The 19,099-nt window shown below is 42.4% G+C and overlaps 1 protein-coding gene and 1 long non-coding RNA gene across 4 annotated transcripts; both read left to right on the forward strand.

Moving 5' to 3' along the window:
- The first annotated feature begins 791 nt into the window (after positions 1–791).
- LOC146986004 (ELKS/Rab6-interacting/CAST family member 1-like) lies at positions 792–17,322 on the forward strand. Of its 2 annotated transcripts, XR_015036010.1 has the most exons (21): positions 792–984; positions 2,334–3,105; positions 3,221–3,409; positions 5,939–6,230; positions 6,845–6,972; positions 7,112–7,189; positions 7,284–7,439; positions 7,566–7,733; positions 8,019–8,186; positions 8,288–8,425; positions 8,550–8,690; positions 8,923–9,063; positions 9,159–9,352; positions 11,457–11,592; positions 11,700–11,831; positions 13,290–13,450; positions 13,670–13,817; positions 14,572–14,667; positions 14,936–15,013; positions 16,013–16,198; positions 16,709–17,321. XR_015036010.1 is itself a non-coding variant. In XM_085779553.1 (20 exons), the coding sequence occupies exons 2-20, from the start codon at positions 2,563–2,565 to the stop codon at positions 16,844–16,846; spliced, it is 3,333 nt and encodes a 1,110-aa protein (XP_085635679.1). In that variant the 5' UTR covers positions 792–984; positions 2,334–2,562; the 3' UTR covers positions 16,847–17,322. The 2 variants fall into 2 exon arrangements, 1 of the variants encoding a protein (XP_085635679.1); XM_085779553.1 differs by lacking the exon at positions 14,936–15,013 and having other exon boundaries at positions 16,709–17,322.
- Positions 17,323–17,441: 119 nt separating this feature from the next.
- LOC146986005 (uncharacterized) lies at positions 17,442–17,925 on the forward strand. Of its 2 annotated transcripts, none has more exons than XR_015036011.1 (2): positions 17,442–17,679; positions 17,733–17,925. It is a non-coding gene; the product is annotated as an uncharacterized LOC146986005 (long non-coding RNA). The 2 variants fall into 2 exon arrangements; XR_015036012.1 differs by having other exon boundaries at positions 17,565–17,695.
- The last annotated feature ends 1,174 nt before the right edge of the window (positions 17,926–19,099 follow it).

The following is a 19,099-nucleotide window of genomic DNA, read 5'->3' on the forward strand; positions in this document are numbered from 1 at the left end:
TTGAAGCACCTTCTCGAATAAATATAAAATGTTTACAATAATTTAATCTAACATAGTGGTTTATTCTTTGATATGTAATTATAATTGTGATGGAACCTTCCATTTATCCAGTTCAACACATGTGATAGATGAAATTTTTTTTTTAATTATTATTATTTTAATAGGCTACATTTTGAAATTAAACATTTTTTAAAAGGCCAAGCCATCACATGCAAAATAGCTGCAAATAAGTTGTTAAATGTGATCCCATGATTAAAACTGCCTAGATGTCTACGCTTATTATATCATGTAGCCTACTGAAAAAAGAAAATAATTTGTGAGGCTATCATATATATCTTTTTATTTTTTTATTTTTTTTACAGCTGTGTGTTGGTTACTGTCTAGTCGGTTACACAGGTGAGCACTGCCCCCTGCTGGTACTTACTGACTAATTATTTAATGCGTGTCACCTATATCGTATATTTCCCCTTAAAATGAAAGTTTCGGCACATAAAACAGTGTATTTTGTTCACTAGTTAACATACATTGGTCAATTTTAAAAGGGAACATGCAGAATTAACAGCAATATTCAATAGTAAATTACATTTCCTGTTGTGTTTGCTTACTTATTCTACTGGGCTCTGAAACCCTCCAGAGTTTGACTAGCAATTTAAACCTCTTCCATCATATTAAATCCAAAGTAATGTATTTATTTATGTCTGCTGCTCCCTGCTTGCTAGGTCCTCGCACCATAAACTCGTGAGCGCGCGTTTAAAATTCAAGCGTGGCGAGGAAGACTGTCGGGAGCGCGCACAGGAGGCTTGACGTCACTGAGGCGCCCTGGCTCTCCTGAGCCGCTGGTACTGCTGGTGAAAAGATGGGAAAATCAGATAGACATCTATCGAGTAATTAACATAAAATGACCGTTTTTGCAGCTGATTTCCATCCACTCTATAGCGGACTGATTGATGGCAGCGGTTTGAGCTCCACCAGACCACGAGAAAGGTAGTTTTTTTGGAGAGGTTTTCTCCACTGGCTATTGTGCTAGCGAGAAAAAATAAGAGGTTCTGCTTGACCACATAAATTGGATGGACAAGCCTCCATATGTCACGTCGAGCTAACGCTAAATGTTACGTGTATTTGATATTTTTTTGTCCTTTCCTTGACATGTAGTGGGCATGTAGTGAGCTATGTGAAGCTGCGGATGAAGAAAACCGTAGCTTAAAATGAAAATCCGTTCAGGAGAGGACGAGGAAAATGGATATGGTTGATATGGGTGTCTCCAGAGCAGCAGCAGACCCTGTACGTTTGTCGTCAGGATTGAGGGGAAAAGTGCCCGAGTTTTGCTCTAACGTGTCACATTTGGACACTGCATGTAATGGACATATCGTATCAGACATGTAGCAATGTATCCGTGAAGCTATTATTTCGATTTATATTCTTTTTTCTTTTTTTTTTACAAGCTGGGAAGCGTTTTCCCCCTTACTGAGTCCACCATGGACCAATCCCCTTTGCCTCCCTCTGCTAGTTTTATCCACAGCGTCAGCACATTGTAAAAACGTGTCATTTATTCAATATTTAGTCCCTAGGCAACATTATGTGTACACTACTCCAACAAAACGGCAATAATTTGGGGGATAGCACGTAGTCAAAGGTGATCATGTCAGCTTTCACCGCTAGCCGGTATGTTACCGTAACGTTAGCTGCTAACAGGGCCACGCAGACTGCTGCCTATAGTTAAATGGCTGTAGTGGAAATTTAGTTGCATTTTAGAGGCACAAGCCAGATAGTATGACATATTTTGCACACATTAAATATACACAAAGTTACTCTTGAAGCGTTGAATATCAAAATTTAGACTCTAATGCTACTTCCCCACTGGTATAACTTTACACCAATAAACCCACGATTAGGATAAATAGATAAAAATCACTACCTCCTTAACTTTTCAACGTCTGTCCTCAAGGAAATATAATAAAAGACCCCATCAGGACAAGAACATGTATTTTTAAGTATGACTTTATATCCATAACTATCTGTTTTGCAGGAAGGGATCCAGTTAAAAGACAGTGAAATCTAAGCACAGAGAAGGCATCCCCACTAATTGTCAAGGTGCTAGATGTTTAAAAGTGAACTAAAATAAAATATAGAGACCCCTTCAATGACCCCCAGTGGATAATAAAATCACTGAGGTTTTTGAAATGGGGGTCCCTGAATTTGATGTTGATTAAGTTGGGCTTTTGTAATGCTTTGTCAATTTTTCATTCTTACAGCTGTCTTATTTATTTATAGCAACTGCTTTATGAATGCTGTTTTTGTGCAATATATAAGGAACAACTCTGTTTTATTTGCAGGTCGGTCTCATAATTTTCAGCGGTGGCCAGACCCTGTTGGAAGAGGGAAGTCTCCTTTTTTTTATCATGAACATTTTGCTGCCCATCTTCAGTTGAATCAGGGTCATCGCCACATTTTCACACAGTTGCTGAACGTTACACCCACCAAACCAAGCAAGAATACAATATACAGAGACTTTAGGTCATATTTCAATTTTGCAGTCGGCTCAGTTCTTCTATTTAGCAGAAGATGTATGGTAGTGCCCGCTCTGTTGGCAGAGGGGATGCCAACCATAGTGGAGGAAGAGATGGTGGCACCGGCGGTCAGGGATCTGGCCGTTCTCCGCGCCTTCCCCGCTCTCCACGGATGGGCCACCGTCGTACCAACAGCACCGGAGGCAGTGGAGGGGGTCCCGGAGGAGCAGGAGGCAAGACCCTCTCCATGGAGAACATCCAGTCCCTTAATGCTGCTTACGCCACCTCAGGCCCGATGTACCTTAGTGACAATGAGGTCGCCATGGCAGGGGACCACCTTCCCAAAAGTGGCGGGACTGTGACGACCATGGGGAGACAGAGAGTGACATATGGGTCGAGGAGCAGCAGCAGCGGAGTGGTGGCTGCGAGCACGCCTAACATCTCCACCTCAGTGCCTGCCAATGCCGTGTTACCAGCGGGCATGATGGCGGGCGATGCTCTAGCGTTTGGGGACCACCACATGGCCTCCACCGTGCCCCACTCTCTGAGGCAGGCCCGAGACAACACAATACTTGACCTGCAAGCCCAACTCAAAGAGGTATTTTGATTATCCTTCTCCCAGGGTGTGAAGTATTTTACTTTGTGAGGTTTGTCAGACTATAAACTGGTGTCCAGCATTCATGTGGAGCTCCTTTTTTATTCTGTTTGCTCAGGTTTTGCGCGAGAATGAGATGCTGCGGCGAGAAGTGGATGTTAAAGAGAGTAAGCTCAGTTCCTCCATGAATTCAATCAAAACCTTCTGGAGCCCAGAGCTGAAGAAAGAGCGAGCTCTCAGGAAAGATGAGGTTTCTAAAATCGCTGTTTGGAAGGAACAATACCGCGTGATTCAAGATGAAGCACAGGTGAGTGTTCCCTTATATTTTTTCTTAATTTGAACAGTCATCAGTCTGCCTGGGTCAAACATGTTCGACTGGAGAAATGCATTTCACAGTGTGTCAGCTTTAATGCGAGCATGTTTCTCTCCCTCTTTCTTCTCTCTCTGCATAGGTTTGAGGCAGTTTTTCGAACATCTAGTTAATCCTCTTATATGCAGCTATATGCTCATGCTTGATAGATGAAAGAGGCCATAAGTCTAATGGCTGCATTAGCATCTCTGCACGTATCAGCAATTGCTGAATGTGGTGCACAGGATAAAAATGTGGAGAAAGTGTAATTTTTAAACTATATATATTTGCATTAATTTAAGAACTGCAGAACATAAGTCAACTCATGAATGATCCTCAATCATGGGTAACAATAATAAAGGAATTAAATGAAGTAAAAAGACCATAAACCAAATACATGAAATACATTTGTCCTTGAACAGAATTGACTCCTATCACAGACTGAAAATAATTACTCAGTGTTAGATGGAGGAAGAACACATATGAAATGAGTGTCTACATGTACTACAAATATATGATTGCTTTTATTAGACCATGAGATCAATCTCCTCTCATTTGATCTTTTTCTTAATGTGTGTGAAAATTCTACTAGTTTGGTGACTCGTCATTGTAGAGTTGAATAAGTGCGGCCCCTGATCTGAGAGAGTAGACTTTGAGTCCACTTCCCTGCTCATCAGCCTGTGTCAGCCTACACACTTTCACCGACACTGTGTGCACACATTTAACAAGTGGATTCATACTCGTGCAATCTATTTTCAAAGCCTGTTGTTTGTTGTGGAAACTGTTGCAAATTAAGTTCCAGTAATGAAGAGGAATCGTCTGTGTTTCACTGTGATTCTTAATGGATGGGCTGACCTGCATAATTTGCTGTTTTCACTCCTGCTGAGTCACAGAATCACATTGTGGACTAATTCCCACTAATGCCTGACTAGCGCAGGGCAAATTAGTGGGTGCTTTAATTTAAAGATGTCCGCCTCCACCTCCCACCCTGGCACACACATGCAGCGGGAAGCATGGACACACACAGAGAGACGGGAAAGGCATTCGGTTGAATGTGGCTCCAGCTGAACTGCAAAGACTCACTGAACGTCATTAGACAGTCATCCAACTGACTGTCTGTTCACGCTCATGTGTATGTGCAGTGTTCACGGCGACGTGTGTCAGTGCTTGATACGCTAATATGTATGCTGGCCGCTGTTTGCAAATCCCACCTTTGTCATCATCAGCTGTGATAAGTGACTGCTATTATTACCTAGTGTGTAATGGTGCGAAATGGCTGTCATCCTCCTTTTCTCATAAAAAAAGTCCAGATACTCGCCCAATAATCATCAGATATTTCTTCCTAAATACTCATTACCACGTAGATTGAACATCACATCAGTCATTGGATGTTGAGAAATGCAAATGATGCTTTATCAGTGATAGTAGAGATGTTAGCGCAGCAGACGCATTTAAAATGATAAGATGGGGAAGAAATCAAGTAAAACAAAGTTATGCATCACACACTAAGCATCTTTATCATTTTAACTTTTAATATAGTTTGTCCAGTGGTGTGGATGCTCTGTGGCCGAGGTTTGATGTAGTTTTTTTATGAGCTGTGACTGACTGTTAAGATCAGTTTAGCTGGTGCATCACATCCCCTATGTTTTGTGCTCTCTCAAACGCCTGACTGTTATCTCTCCTCAGGCAGAGAGTGAGAATGTAGGAGGGGTAGGGTGAAGGTGTGTGTGTGTGTGTGTGTGTGTGTGTCCATGTGCATGTGTTCCCGTGCTTGTCCGTGCATGCATCTATGTATGTGTGTGTGTTTGAGGGTGGATCGGTGCAGTCACAGCAGTGAGTCAGCCTTAGTCACGGGGTGGAGAAGGTGATGGAGAGGGAGGGTTAGGTGAGAGTATTGGAGGAAAGAGATAGGGAGAGAGCAGGGAAGGTGGATGAATAGTGTGTGAGGAGGAGAATAGTGTGTGTGCTGGTGGAGGGAGAAGGAGAGAATGACAAAGGGAAGGAAAGGGAGGGGGATGGAGGAGGAGGAGGAGGAGGAGGACACAGGGAAAGGCAGACACTGACTTCTCTCTTTGTTCTGTCGTCTGAAAACGCTCACAGCTGGTTCAGACCAGAGTGTAACGCAGCCTTGTGTTACTGTCTCACAGCAACACTGCCAAGTGTCCGTGGCGTCAGATGCCACAAACAATGCAATACTATACTGGACTGATTGTGTTTCACTACTTGTATTTGACTGGGCATGAAATGTAACACTGTCCACAATGCCTGGCTGTTAGGGCCGCATCTGTCTGAGACTGCCACGTTTTTAATCACGATTAGAGGCTGATTGCTGCTTTTTAAAAAAAAAAAAAACAATGACGGCAATGCCTGTAGTGTTCAAATAATCAATATATTTCCCTCACCTCATCTACCCCTGTGTAAATAATTTTAGAATAAAGGCTATTAAACAGATGTTCACAAATCTAAGTCTCTCTTATTTGTCTCTAGCATCTCCAGATGACTGTCCAGGCTCTCCAGGATGAGCTGAGGATCCAACGGGACCTGAACCAGCTGCTGCAGCAGGATCCGGCGAGCCAGGGCCGGGACCTGGCCCTGACATCCGAACCGACGGAGGAGAACTATCGGCGGCTACAGGCCGAGCATGAGAGGCAGGCCAAGGAGCTCTTCCTCCTGAGAAAGACGCTGGAGGAGATGGAGCTGAGGATCGATACGCAGAAGCAAACTCTGGGAGCAAGAGATGAATCTATCAAGAAACTTCTGGAGATGCTGCAGAGCAAAGGTAGTTTTGAGCAGCAGGAGAAGAGCAAAGCACCAGGGTTACAGGGTTTCTTCTACCAGCCAGTAGATCTGTGGCCTCTTCCTGTTGACTCACTGTAATAAGTTTCTCCCACAAACATTTGGGGTGTCAAAAGGCTTTGGTCTCAGTCTGTCACAGTAAGTGGCTGTGGTTGCTGCTAACTGGTTCCCCCTCATCCCAACCCAAGGCATTTCCCCTGTTAGCCCAATATGGGTTTCTTTTCTCCATTAACTGGCCACAATGTATGCTTTAAAAAACCCAAGCATGCTTCTGAGGCTGCAAACATTCAAGGTGTCACTCAGTTATTGCATGTTATTTTCTTAGGGGCACAAAATACTCAGAATGTCAGTGGAATGTTAAAGACTCTAAAGAAAACAAATTTAAACCCCCATATCTTAAATACAATAGAAACTAAAATATAAACACTCTCATGAATTAAATGTTGTGTGCTTTAGACATTTAGTCTCAGCTTCTGTCTTAGTACCAAGTTATCCACATGGCTCATGATGCTCAAGCTGATTGTCATAAAGAATTAAACTTTCAGCTACATCAACATGTTTTCATCTACTTCATTACTGTTCTATTTGTTTTGTCAGGGCCATCTGCAAAGGCATCAGAGGAGGACCAGGAGCGGACCAGGAGACTGGCTGATGCAGAGATGCACCGGCATCACCTTGAGAGTTTACTGGACCAGAGAGACAGAGAGATTAGTGCACTAAGAGAGGTAATGACCAATACACCCATGGGAGATATGAAACAGTCTCTTTCTGTGGTTATGTTGTTTTCTGTCTGCCCTGAAAATGCACATAGTTACTGTAGTTTATCAATAGCAACTCACATTTTGTTTGTTTTTCTTGACTCAGCATGAGCTGCACCGCCGATACGAGGGAACCCCCGAGTCCACCAAAACTAAGGCTCTGCAGACTGTTATCGACATGAAAGTGAGGATTTAAAGAATTGAATAGAGCGCTATGTGTGTGATGCTGTGTAGTGTGTACATGCTACATGTATTGACTCCACTTCATCATCCCCCAGGATGTAAAAATCAACTCAATGGAGCGGAACCTGAGGGACATGGAGGAGGAACTGCTAATGATGAAATCCAACGGACTTCTGAGCTGTGAGGAGCGTCAGGAGGAGATGAAGCAGATGGAGGTTTACCGCAGCCACACCAAGTTCATGAAGAACAAGGTCGGTGACGACAAGACATTTAGTTGGAAGAGACTACTGTACATTTTGCATAACCTCACATACAGATCTATATATAGCTCAACCTCTCTCTCTTTCTTAAATTCTCCTCCAACCTTTGTTTTTTAGATGGAGCAGGTGAAGCAGGACCTCTCCAGGAAGGAAACCGAGATGCTCGGCTTGCAGACAAAGCTGGAGACGCTCACCAACCAGTTCTCAGACAGCAAGCAGCACATTGAAGTCCTCAAGGAGTCTCTCACTGCCAAAGAGCAGCGAGCTGCGATCTTACAGACAGAGGTACAGCAGATCGATGTCTTTACACTTTATATGGCCAGCGGACTTTATAGGAATAGCTACACAGAAAGTGCACTTCAATGGAGTGAGTGGAGAGACCTGTTCCTCCTTTGGACTGATAGTGCCACAAACAAAAGCATAGATGTTACCCAATGTTAACAAAGATGTCCAGTTGTCTTTGCTTTTGACCCACTTTGATTTATTTTATTTTATTTTATTTTTTACCTTGCGACAAAGATACAGTTTTGGTTTATGGCTGTTGTAATTTGTCTGCTTTTTCTTGGTTAGGTTGATGCTTTGCGCCTACGCTTGGAAGAAAAGGAGGCAACTCTGAATAAGAAGAGCAAGCAGATCCAAGAAGTGTCAGAAGAGAAGGGAACACTCAACGGGGAAATCCACGACCTCAAGGACATGCTGGAGGTTAAGGAGCGCAAAGTTAATGTTCTTCAGAAGAAGGTGATTTGAGCTTTCAACCGTTAAAAGATCTTATGTTGAGTTTGACCGGTCCTGTGGTAGTTGTTGGTTTTGACCGACTGTTGCTCATGTTTGTGCCACAGATTGAAAACCTGCAGGAGCAGCTGAGGGACAAGGAGAAGCAGATGAGCAGCCTGAAGGAGAGAGTAAAGTCTCTGCAGGCAGACACTTCCAACACTGACACTGCTCTCACCACACTAGAGGAATCTCTTGCAGAAAAGGTGAATTGATGTCTGCATAAAGTCTGTGGCTGGTGCCGTAGCAAATTTGCTACCATTGAACAATTGTGTTGTACATGTGTCGTTTGTGCTCGTGAAGACGGTTTAATCCTCTACCTCCACCTAGGAGCGCATCATTGAGCGTCTAAAGGAGCAGCGAGACAGAGACGACCGAGAGAAGACGGAGGAGCTCGACTGCAACAAGAAGGAACTGAAAGAGCTGAAGGAGCGACTGAGTTTACTGCAGGGAGACCTGTCAGACAGAGAGGTGAGAAGCAGTTTGAATCAGTTTCAAAGATGTTCACACAAACACAGGCAAATCTCTGAATGCTGTGATTTTTTTCCCCAATTTTAGTCTCACTTTTATGATGAGTCATGGATGCCAGTATTAGATCTAATGCATTTCAGTCTCCTCAGCTCCATGCTCTGGAAGTTTGGTAAACTGAAACAAGTCCATGTCATTATACTCATGCTGTGTATATGGGTGCATGTACATGCAGACCAATCTGTTGGATCTGAAGGAGCATGCATCATCACTGGCCTCCTCGGGGCTGAAGAAGGACTCGAAACTCAAGAGTCTGGAGATCGCTCTGGAGCAGAAGAGGGAGGAGTGCCTCAAAGTGGAGAACCAGCTTAAGCGAGTAAGATGCTTCACAGAGAACAGTCGTGCAGCATGTGATTAGCGCCGCATCCTGAGAGGGACTGATTTCTAACCAGCGTCTTGTCCTTCTGTCAGGCTCAGAACGCAGCCCTGGAGGCTCAGGCGAACACCGAGCTGGCTGAGCGCATTAGGAACCTGGAGCAGGAAGTGGCCCGCCACAAAGAGGATTCTGGGAAAGCCCAGGCTGAGGTGGACCGCCTGCTGGAGATCCTTCGGGAAATGGAGAACGAGAAGAACGACAAAGATAAAAAGATCAGCGAGCTGGAGAGGTAGGTAGAAGTGTGCATGTGAAGTGAACCTCAAAGACGTGCACTAGACTGAGCAACTGAGCAAGTTAATAAACGTTTGGTAGTGTCGTGTGTTGAGGGGTTTCTGAGTGTTAATCTTAAAATGAGTATCACCTTTAATGTTCATCATGTAGGATACGTTGTTGTGTCTAGTTTTGAATGACAAAGTCTTTTATTTACTGTTTTCGACTGAGCGACAGGGCCAACACTGACTGACTGACTGAGTGATGCAGTTTACAGAGCAGCTTCCCAGCCGCTTGGGAACTACAGGGGAGGAGAGACTTTGTGTGAACTACTTTACTCATGTATGTCATTAATACCGAAGGAGGCAGAGGAATAACTGAACAGAAAACACGCAGAGGAAGTATAGAGATGGAGAAGTCGTTGATAGAGAGGCTTTGTACTGGCTGTTTTGACCAATTGAATATATCAAACCAATGGAGTTACACATTAAAACCTCCTTCGCATAAAAGTGAGTTACGTTCTGGAGTTGCAAGTAAATGAAAACCAGGCTGTTGTGGATCCTAGACAGTGGCTGTAGCTTACCTGATAAAGCCTGGGCTTGGTGTTTTTATCTTTGCCCCAGCAGTCTGGCCTGTTAGAGTCTGGCCTGTTCTTCCATCTCTTTCACTATGACTCAAGTAAAGGGAAAAAGCCTGGAAAAAATGAATGCACAACTGTCTCTTCTATCCCTCTGAACCTTTATAAGTAATGCAAATGAAATCACACCCCAGTCTTTGTCCTTAATTAATCTGTATGGTGATTTTTGTCAGGTGATTTGACCACAGGCGGTCCAGAGATATGAACGGTGTCGACCCAGTCTTGTTTGTATTGTTTGGCTGCTGTGATTTTGTCATGGTTTCTGTGAGCTTGGACTTGTGACCATCGACTTGTGATGCAGATTTTCCCTCGGTGACTTCATGTCACCATGGAAACCGTTGCTCCTGGCATATGAAGTGGTAGATTTTACTGTAGTTTGGCCACCTGCCATTTGGCATTTTAGCGTTATTGCTTCTTTGAAAAGCTGATGTGGTGAATGTTTCAGAAAAGTAATTGCTGTTGTTGGCAAGTTGTTTTTCCATGTCGTGTTTACAAGTCCTTGTTTGTGGTTAATTGTGTGATCACTTAACATCAGAATCAAAGACACTCAATTTATCTAGAGCTGATGTGTATGAGGTCTCTGCTCCTCCTCTCCTTTTTTCTCTATTTGTGCTTATCTTCCTGGTCTGAGTCTGTTTTTCTCTTTACTGCTTTCTTGTCTTTACACTGGAAATCTCTCATCCTACCAGTTTGGCCTCCAGGTTAGTCTTTGCTCTTTTTCTCTTTCTCCCCCTGACATAATGTCTTCCTCTCACATTTCTCCTCCTTTGTTTCTCCTCATGTCTTGCCTCTCCTTAGTATGTGATGCCACAAGCAACTGCCTTACACTGACATGTTGAACTATTTTGCCGTACCCCCGCTCATGCTCATTTTGCCCCTCTTCGTCTGTTTTCTGTCAACCCGAGTCAAAACTGAGATCGGCTCTTTGCAGGGCTGTCGAATCTTATCAAAGCAAGTCTACAAGGTTGTGTTTGAATATTTTACTTTTTGATGGAGTCACATATATTGTAAGGGTGGTGGCCCCACCATTCGATATTATCACAGTACTTATGTCACAATATGTTATTGCAATTTTAAACATTTTGTGATATCCTGAGTATTGATTGTGATACAATTGTGATTTCTTACCTCTCTGCAATTACAAATTATCTCCTGTTTGTTTTTATTTTTTGCGAAATGGGATTTTTCAACCAGACTGACCACCACAGTCATAAAAGCACTTGAGTATTCTAGTGCTTAAAACTTGAATTCATTCAATTTCTGTCTATTATTACAATACAATATCGCCACACAAAATATTGTGATACTCTGCTGTATTGATTTTTTATTTTTTCCCACCGTAATATCTCCTTTTATCTATTTAAACCAATTAATTAGCGCCCCAACCCCCACAATAATTTTACATTTGATCCATTTTAAATGTTCCAGTTATCTGTTGGTTATTTGAATGTGTACGTAACATCTGTCTCCTGTGGTGTCCCTTTAGGCAGATGAAGGACCAGACGAAGAAGGTGGCATCTCTGAAGCACAAGGAACAGGTTGAGAAAAGCAGAAACGCTCGACTCATGGAGGAAGCTAGAAAGAGGGAGGACAATATGTCAGAGACCTCCCACCAGGTGAAGGTAACGCTAGTGTGTGTAGTATACGGTATAGGACTGTATGTATGTATGTATCCTGCAGAAACCTTTGCAGTTCCTGGCACTGACCTGTTGCTGCTCCTTCCCTGCAGGACACTCTGCGTCAGAAGTCGGAGCGTATCGAGGAGCTGGAGGAGGCCCTGAGAGAGAGCGTACAGATCACCGCCGAGCGAGAGATGGTGCTCGCCCAGGAGGAGGCTGCCAGGTCACTGCAGGAGAAACAGGTACACAAACCCCCCCCCTGAAACATACACCACCATGACAGACAGAGCAATGTTAACCAAGCTTCACAGCATCTTTCTTTTCTTTTTCTTTTTGCACAAAGTTAAAAGAATACAACATAAAACACGATAGGTAACAATAGGACAGTGCAGGGAGAGGCAAAAAGCCACAAAGGGCTTATTTTCAAGCCTCCACCTTATATTACAGTTTAATGTAAAAAGAAAATAACATGGAAAAAATTAATAATAATAAAAAAAGACTGACAACAATAATATATATATAAAAAAACAGAAAATATAAGTGTGTGTGTGCATGTGTGGATGTGTGTCCATTAGTAACTCATGAGCAATAATAACAATAGTGAGAATAATAATCAGTATTAAAATACCAACATAGACAATACATTACAAAACAGCAGTTAAATGATCTTTTAAACATTTTTAAAAACATTTCACAGAAGAACATTTTTTTGCTAAATGGGAGAAACTGTTCCATAACTTAGTACCTCTAAATCTAATTGTGAATTGACCTCTGGTAGTGAGGAGTTTAGGGAGATGAAGATTTGCAGTACCTGCCTTTGACAACACCCCTATATACGGATATCACATACCTTCATATTCTGAGATTCTTTCTCCCTCACCTTTTTGCTGCCTTTGTGGTGTTTCTCATCCCTTTCTTCAACTCCCTCCTCTCTTCTGACCTCCTCTCTCTCAGTTCTTTTATCTTTGCTTGTGGTTTTCTCTTTGTTTTTTTCTCTGCTACACACTGCCTCTCAGAAGCACTCACTCAAACCAATGCATGAGTCCAACCTCGCCCACTTAAAGTGGTCTAAGGTATGATCCCAGTATGTGTGACCTCCATCAGTGAGCAACAAACGCTTACATGGGGTGGACACAGTAACGGTATCACCTCTACAATTCATGCAGTCCCATGCAGTAGCCCCTCTATAAACATGTTTGTAAAGTCTGGTCATTTTTTGGGGCCTTTAAGTTTGATTAATGTTGGACTACATGTCTTTGCAAAGTGTTACTGTTGTTTCCAGCCCATGTAAAGCTAATGTTATTTTGTTTACCTGTTGTTTGCTGCCATAACTTGCATATTAATTGGATAGTTTGTATGTCGAATTGCCAACATCATTGAGCATTTGAGCATAGATTATTCTCATTCACTGTGATTTAAGTTAAGTATTGATATGAAATAGAGGATCTTTTTAAAGTAAATAACAGGTAAATGAAATTCAGTACTGTAATTTAAGTTACTTGTGTCATAGTTGACTACCCAAAAGCCCACATGAATTCTGCCCCTGGCTCTTATTAGAGCAGTTCATATCGGCAAATCCATAAGGTCTTTTTTCAAAAGGAAAAAAAAGCTCTGTGTGTTTTCACTGATGGATTAAGATGATCTGTTCTTACTCTAGTGATGATTCAGTTGTTTGTGTATATGTGTGTGTGTTTTCTCAGATGGAGGAGCTCCTGGGGGCCATGGAGAAGGTGAAGCAGGAGCTGGAGTCTATGAGAGCCAAGCTGGCCTCCACCCAGCAGTCTCTGTGTGAGAAAGAGGCACACCTTACAACCCTGCGAGCCGAGCGCAGGAAACACCTGGAGGAGGTGTTGGAGATGAAGTAAGACACACACACACACACACACACACACACACACACACACACACACACAGTTGGATGTAGTATACCCTGGTATATTGATTGCTTCCTTCATCAAAATGTCATCCAATTCTGGCCGTCACCAGCTGTCAGGATGATTGTGTGCCATGAATTATAAATGACAATTGAGCTTTTTATTTGTGTGGTAAAATGCCATATTGTTTCATCCCCACCTAACAGACAGGAGGCGCTGTTGGCTGCTATCAGCGAAAAAGATGCCAACATTGCCCTTCTGGAGTTGTCCTCCTCTAAGAAAAAGAAAACCCAGGATGAGGTGGCTCTGCTGAAGCGGGAGAAGGACAGACTGGTTCAACAGCTCAAGCAGCAGGTAGGAGGGTGTCCTCTGCTATTCATACGTGACTAAGACATCACATTAGTCCGAGCCTCACATGATACAACACACGCATTTTATCTCAGTTTTTTCTTCTCACATGTGATATGTTTACCAGTAGGGGGCACTGGAGAGTTTCCCCAATGGGAATTTATTCCGTCTAATGATGAAAGATGTAGATATTTATTCTCTTTTTGCTGGCCATCATACCAAAGGTTTTAAACTAAAGTATTTTTCTCCAAAATACTGTGATTTTTGAAAGTTATCATTATTTCTCCACATATGAGGTTTATTATGTAAGAGATAAAGTACCATATAAATTGAAACTTTTGAATCACAGTCTACCCGTTTCTATAACAATACATGACATTTTTTTCATCAGTGTGACAGCTCGTAGCAGACGGTTAACAAAGTTACAAGAAAAAAAAAGCCTGAGACATATGTAATTGTAGTTGAGCCATTATTGTGTAGCTTGCAGGAGCTTTTTACACTTGAATTGTTGACATTTGGGGACCTATGTGATTATCCTCTTCTGTTGATGTATGGGCACTGCTCTTGGTTAGATTATAAAAATGTTACATGTTCTTCTAAAAGAGGCAAATGTGGCCAAAACTGCAAAAATAAGCCACATTTTAAATAAATAGATAAAAGCGTAAGTGCCCTGACCAAGCTTTAGATGTCTTTCTATACTTCCTGCTCTGCCTTTCCTCTGTTCTACACGGGTTTTAATCCTTAATGTCTTTTTCCTTAGACTCAGAACAGGATGAAGTTGATGGCAGACAACTATGAGGACGACCATCTGAAGACTGCCCCTGACCAGACGAATCACAAACCCTCTCCAGATCAGGTAGCTCACTTAACCACCAATTAGCTGGATTATGTCCACGCCGGTATTTCATCCTCAGCGGCTTCTCTGAAATTGTAACTCATTGGTTAAAAAGGTAATGTCAGCTGTAAAGAGGTTTTGACTGGATACCTGCTGTCTCGACGGAGTTTAAAATGAAATGAAACACAATTGCTTGTGTCCTTTTTTAAAAACTTTTTTTTTTATCTGTAAACACACTAACCAAATGTTCCTCTCTATTGCTGCGATTGGCTTACCATGTGGCTAACAGGATGATGAGGAGGGTATTTGGGCGTAACCAACCTTTTGCCCTCCCCCTCTCTCTCTCTCAGCCATTTTGTTCAGAAGGGTGAGCTTGTGCGAAAAGCCAAACCTGTCGCACCTTCCTTCATCGTGGCTCTGCGGCACGTTTACCTGTCTTTCATTCATTCGTGGTTTTTCTTTTCCATCATGAGTCATTCCTCTCTTCTTCATGTTTGATGGTCTTGTGTCATCATTGCTTTGTTGTTCTGTGGGAGCAGTTCTCACCACTCATCCCTTGTTTAACACTGGTCATGTATTACTTTTTTATCAGCTTATGGGATGGGGATCAGTGGTGCGTGTTTGTGTTTGTGTGTGACTGCATGCACAAGCTAAGAGGATGAGGCGGGTTTTGATTCTGGCTCAGTCTCATTGCCTCAAACTAAAGCATCTTAGCTTTGCATGCCACTGCTCCAACGCTAATGAATGGCTGCTCACATTTGGCATCACGCAAACAGGTGTCGCACATTGGACTTAGACTAAGAGATACTTTATTGATACCAAAGGAAATTCAAGTATCCAGTAGTGCAGACATACATATAAAATAAGGGCATAGAATACATAGAATACACGCAGAAAAGTAAGTAAAATATCCATTATATACATCTTTATGGAACTATGTATATACATATGTTATGAATAAAATACTAAAATACAATACATTGAGGAAAGAATGCACCAAATTAAATATCCATTATGTATAAAACTATAAAACTGTGCGGTTAAACATGACATGACAATTAAAGTCAGAGTAAGTTCCTTTGTAAAACATTTTCTTAATCTGCACATACATAAAAGAAACTACTACCTACTAGTAGGTTTAGTACTAATGTGAAACAGTGATGCATTAATGAGCATGCATGCAAATTATGTTCTGTTTTTCTATCATTAAACAAAAACTTTTTGTTGTTGTCATGCAACTGTTGTCTTGTGCTTGGGATGTGATTGTGTTCAACCATTGAAATGGGACTTTAATCCTTCTTTGTTAGTGTGTTGACTGAAGAATGTTTTTTTTCCTCGTTTTCCTTCCCTCCCTCTCTCTCTGCAGATGATACCCCCTCTTCTAGCCCTGTCCCAGAACCGCAGTAAGCTCAAGCTCTACATCGCCCACCTGACAGACCTCTGCCATGACCGGGACCCCAGCATCCTCAGCCAGCTCATGCCACCCTCTCACTACCACCACAGCGACCCTGAAGACTGGGAGGAGGAGCTCCAGAAGATGAGTGTTGAACAGGTAGCGGAGGAACTCTCAGTCTCTCACAAGCCGTGATTCTTGCGTATGGGATTTTCAAAATAACCCACATAAACAATCCCCAAAATATGCTATGATGATTTTTTACTTTAAAGAGGAACTATGCTGGATTTTTCTTTACCTTAATTGAACAGCCTTGGAGTAACTGCGATGATTTCCTAAATGACTTGTAACTCGTTACAGGGAGAATGGAGGCTCTCTGCCTTCCATGTAGCGTCTCTTGGCTGAAAAACCAACTTTGGTGTCCCAGATCTCATCTCTGCGTCCCGTAATCTATTGTTTATGACAGATAAAACTACACAAATGTACACGTTGTAACATCGTTTATGATATTATGTAACATTATGTAACGCCATATTGATTGCATATGTTAGCAAAACAGAGAAAAAGCGACCAGACTTGCATAGTCCCTCTTTAAACCATTTAGAACTTTGTTGATGTTGGATTAAAATGCATTAAATAAGAAACTAACTCATGCTCTCCTCCCTCCAGTTGGAGCGGGAGCTGGAGGTATGTGAGAAGGAGAGCGGGGAGCTGCAGGAGTACGCCAACTCTGTTCTCCAGCAGATCGCAGACTACTGCCCTGATATCCTGGAGCAGGTTGTCAATGCCCTGGAGGAGTCATGCTGACAGCTCTGACCTCAGACACGACCCGGCCGACTACTGGTCGTCACATAACCTGTAGCTGAGCCCAGGTGCCCCTACCTCCACCCAGTGAGGCTCCAGGAGGAAGGGCAGTTGTGAAGGAAGGAAGAAAGCGGGGGCATTATCTCAACCCACTGAGCTCTAGTTCTTTGTTCCCCTCGTCCACCCTGGAACAAACTTTCACGACCCCTGAGTGCTTTCCTGTCTCATGTGTCAGGCCTGCAAAAATCGAATTAGGCACGTTCACAAAGTCTGTCAAAGCGCTGTTAAATATGTCACTTTGAGCACGTATCAGATTACTCGCCGCAAACCGAGGCCTGTTCATTTAATGACAGCCACGGCAGATGGTGGGAGTCACAGTGGGAGTGTGCACACACTTATTTGTCAGGCAGGCATGCTGGAGATGGGTCAGAAATTAATTGTGAAGACGCCAAATTCAGATTTTTGCTTGTAGGACACTTAAAAAAAACAAAACATCACTGCACACCTGTAAGTCTGGGACAGGTGCGTTGGGAGAGAAAAGATTTCAGATGAACGAAGCAAACATCCGCACAAAGTCTTGGATTATACTGCCAACCTTCCTCTCCCTAGACGGCATCATTTCCTTGCAGGAATTGCCAAATCAAGCACAGTTACCTCACCCTCTTCTATCTCAGTCTTTTACCCCTTAGATTCCTCTCACAACACTTGTAAGTCTAAAGGGGTAAATTTACTCTTCACATGGGGCAGGAAAGCACTTTTTGCCTTGGAGAACTGGGGAGCTGCTACATCTAGAGGGGAGCAGAGAGGAGCCGAGTTCAGTGTGTATGTGCGTGTGTGTGTGTGTGTGTGTGTGTGTGTGTGTGTGTGTGTGTGTGTGAAATCACGGGAGTCGTGTAGATGCTTGTCATGTGTTTTTAGTTAGTGTTCGCTATTAAGCTCTGGGTCGGACCCCAGAAACTAGTTAGAATCCAGCTGCTGGTGGCCAGTCTTCACTTTTTAACCAAATAAATGCAGTAAGTTCTCCAAATGTTTCCTCTCCAAGCTGCGGATCTGTCCATGTAGCAAGGATTAGGTTGTAGGTACATTTTTACTGTGTCGACTCGTCTGCGGCTGGGTCATAGGCAGGAGAGGAAGGGGGGGGTGGGGTGGGATAGGGGGGGGCAAGTTTGACCTTTGACACAGATCAAAGATCAGAATTTAGTTACAGTACGTTTTCAATAGATGAGAGGAGGAGAAAAGCTTTTTATTCTTGGTGACGTGTTCATTTTTAGATGGTTTTGCACACAACGTCCACTTGTTTATTGAGGTATGCAATATTTCTTTTGAGAACGTTCTAGTGGCCTTGGAGCATGCACAGAAATCAGTACTGGACCTAAAAAGCAGGGATAACTTATTCCTCTATAATATTGGTGCTAAGGCATGATGTAGGGAATTTTCAATCTGATCCACTGATCATTCAGTCTCATCCAAAGTTTCTATAGATGTTACTCAAAGCCCACCTGCTCATTAGTTCTCAGACTGAATCACTGAAGAATACGAGTGACCCCCCCTCCCCCTTTCCCCCTATTTTTCTTGTGTTTTTCAAATCACTTACAAGTGATGCCTCCTTTATTGTATTTTTTGAAATCTTCAGGGCTGAGGTTTTTAATTACTAAGTGCATCTACATTTACATTTACTTACAAGTGAAAGTCACTTTTCAGCAGATTTTGACTTTTTAGATCAGTTTGTAAATAACATGATATTTAACACGTACAGTGACTGAATAAAGGTAATTAAGTGGAAGGTGTTGTGCATTCTTTAAAAAAAAATTCAGAAAAGTTACAAGCAGTGCAGTTGTCTTTTGTGTCTAATTTTGTCTTAAGGACAAAATGTGTGTGTGTGACAGTACTGCCATAACTTGCAGAAAGTCATGTTCTATAGAGATATATATATATAAATATCATACATATATATAAAAAAAATGTTTACTGTATGGATATGCATTGAATGTTTGCACAGAATCTTTACGAGCGAGCTGCTCTGAACAAAAAGACCGTCGAGTTAGTGTCCTCAGCAGAAACTGAGGAAAGGTGTAAGAAAAAAAACAAAACAAAAAACTTTTGTGTCAAAAATAATGTGTGAACTACAAATGTTTTCAAACCGTGACTGTGTGATGGGAGAGTACTTTTCTTGCATTAATTTCTAATTGTCATTTTTTATATATTTTCACCACATGGTGATGTAAATGTATTATCCTGAGATACCAGTGTTGTTAT

Source organism: Trachurus japonicus, chromosome 6 (genome assembly GCF_045865225.1).
Source record: "Trachurus japonicus isolate A0001 chromosome 6, Traja_1.0".
Taxonomy (NCBI): Eukaryota; Metazoa; Chordata; class Actinopteri; order Carangiformes; family Carangidae; genus Trachurus; species Trachurus japonicus.

Excerpts from the sequence above, each read along its gene's own strand:
- LOC146986004 (XM_085779553.1), top strand. The coding sequence starts at position 2,563 with ATGTATGGTAGTGCCCGCTCTGTTGGCAGAGGGGATGCCAACCATAGT. Across the intron at positions 9,353-11,456 it reads AAGATCAGCGAGCTGGAGAG|GCAGATGAAGGACCAGACGA; the intron begins GTAGGTAGAAGT and ends GTGTCCCTTTAG. Across the intron at positions 13,451-13,669 it reads GAGGAGGTGTTGGAGATGAA|ACAGGAGGCGCTGTTGGCTG; the intron begins GTAAGACACACA and ends CCCACCTAACAG.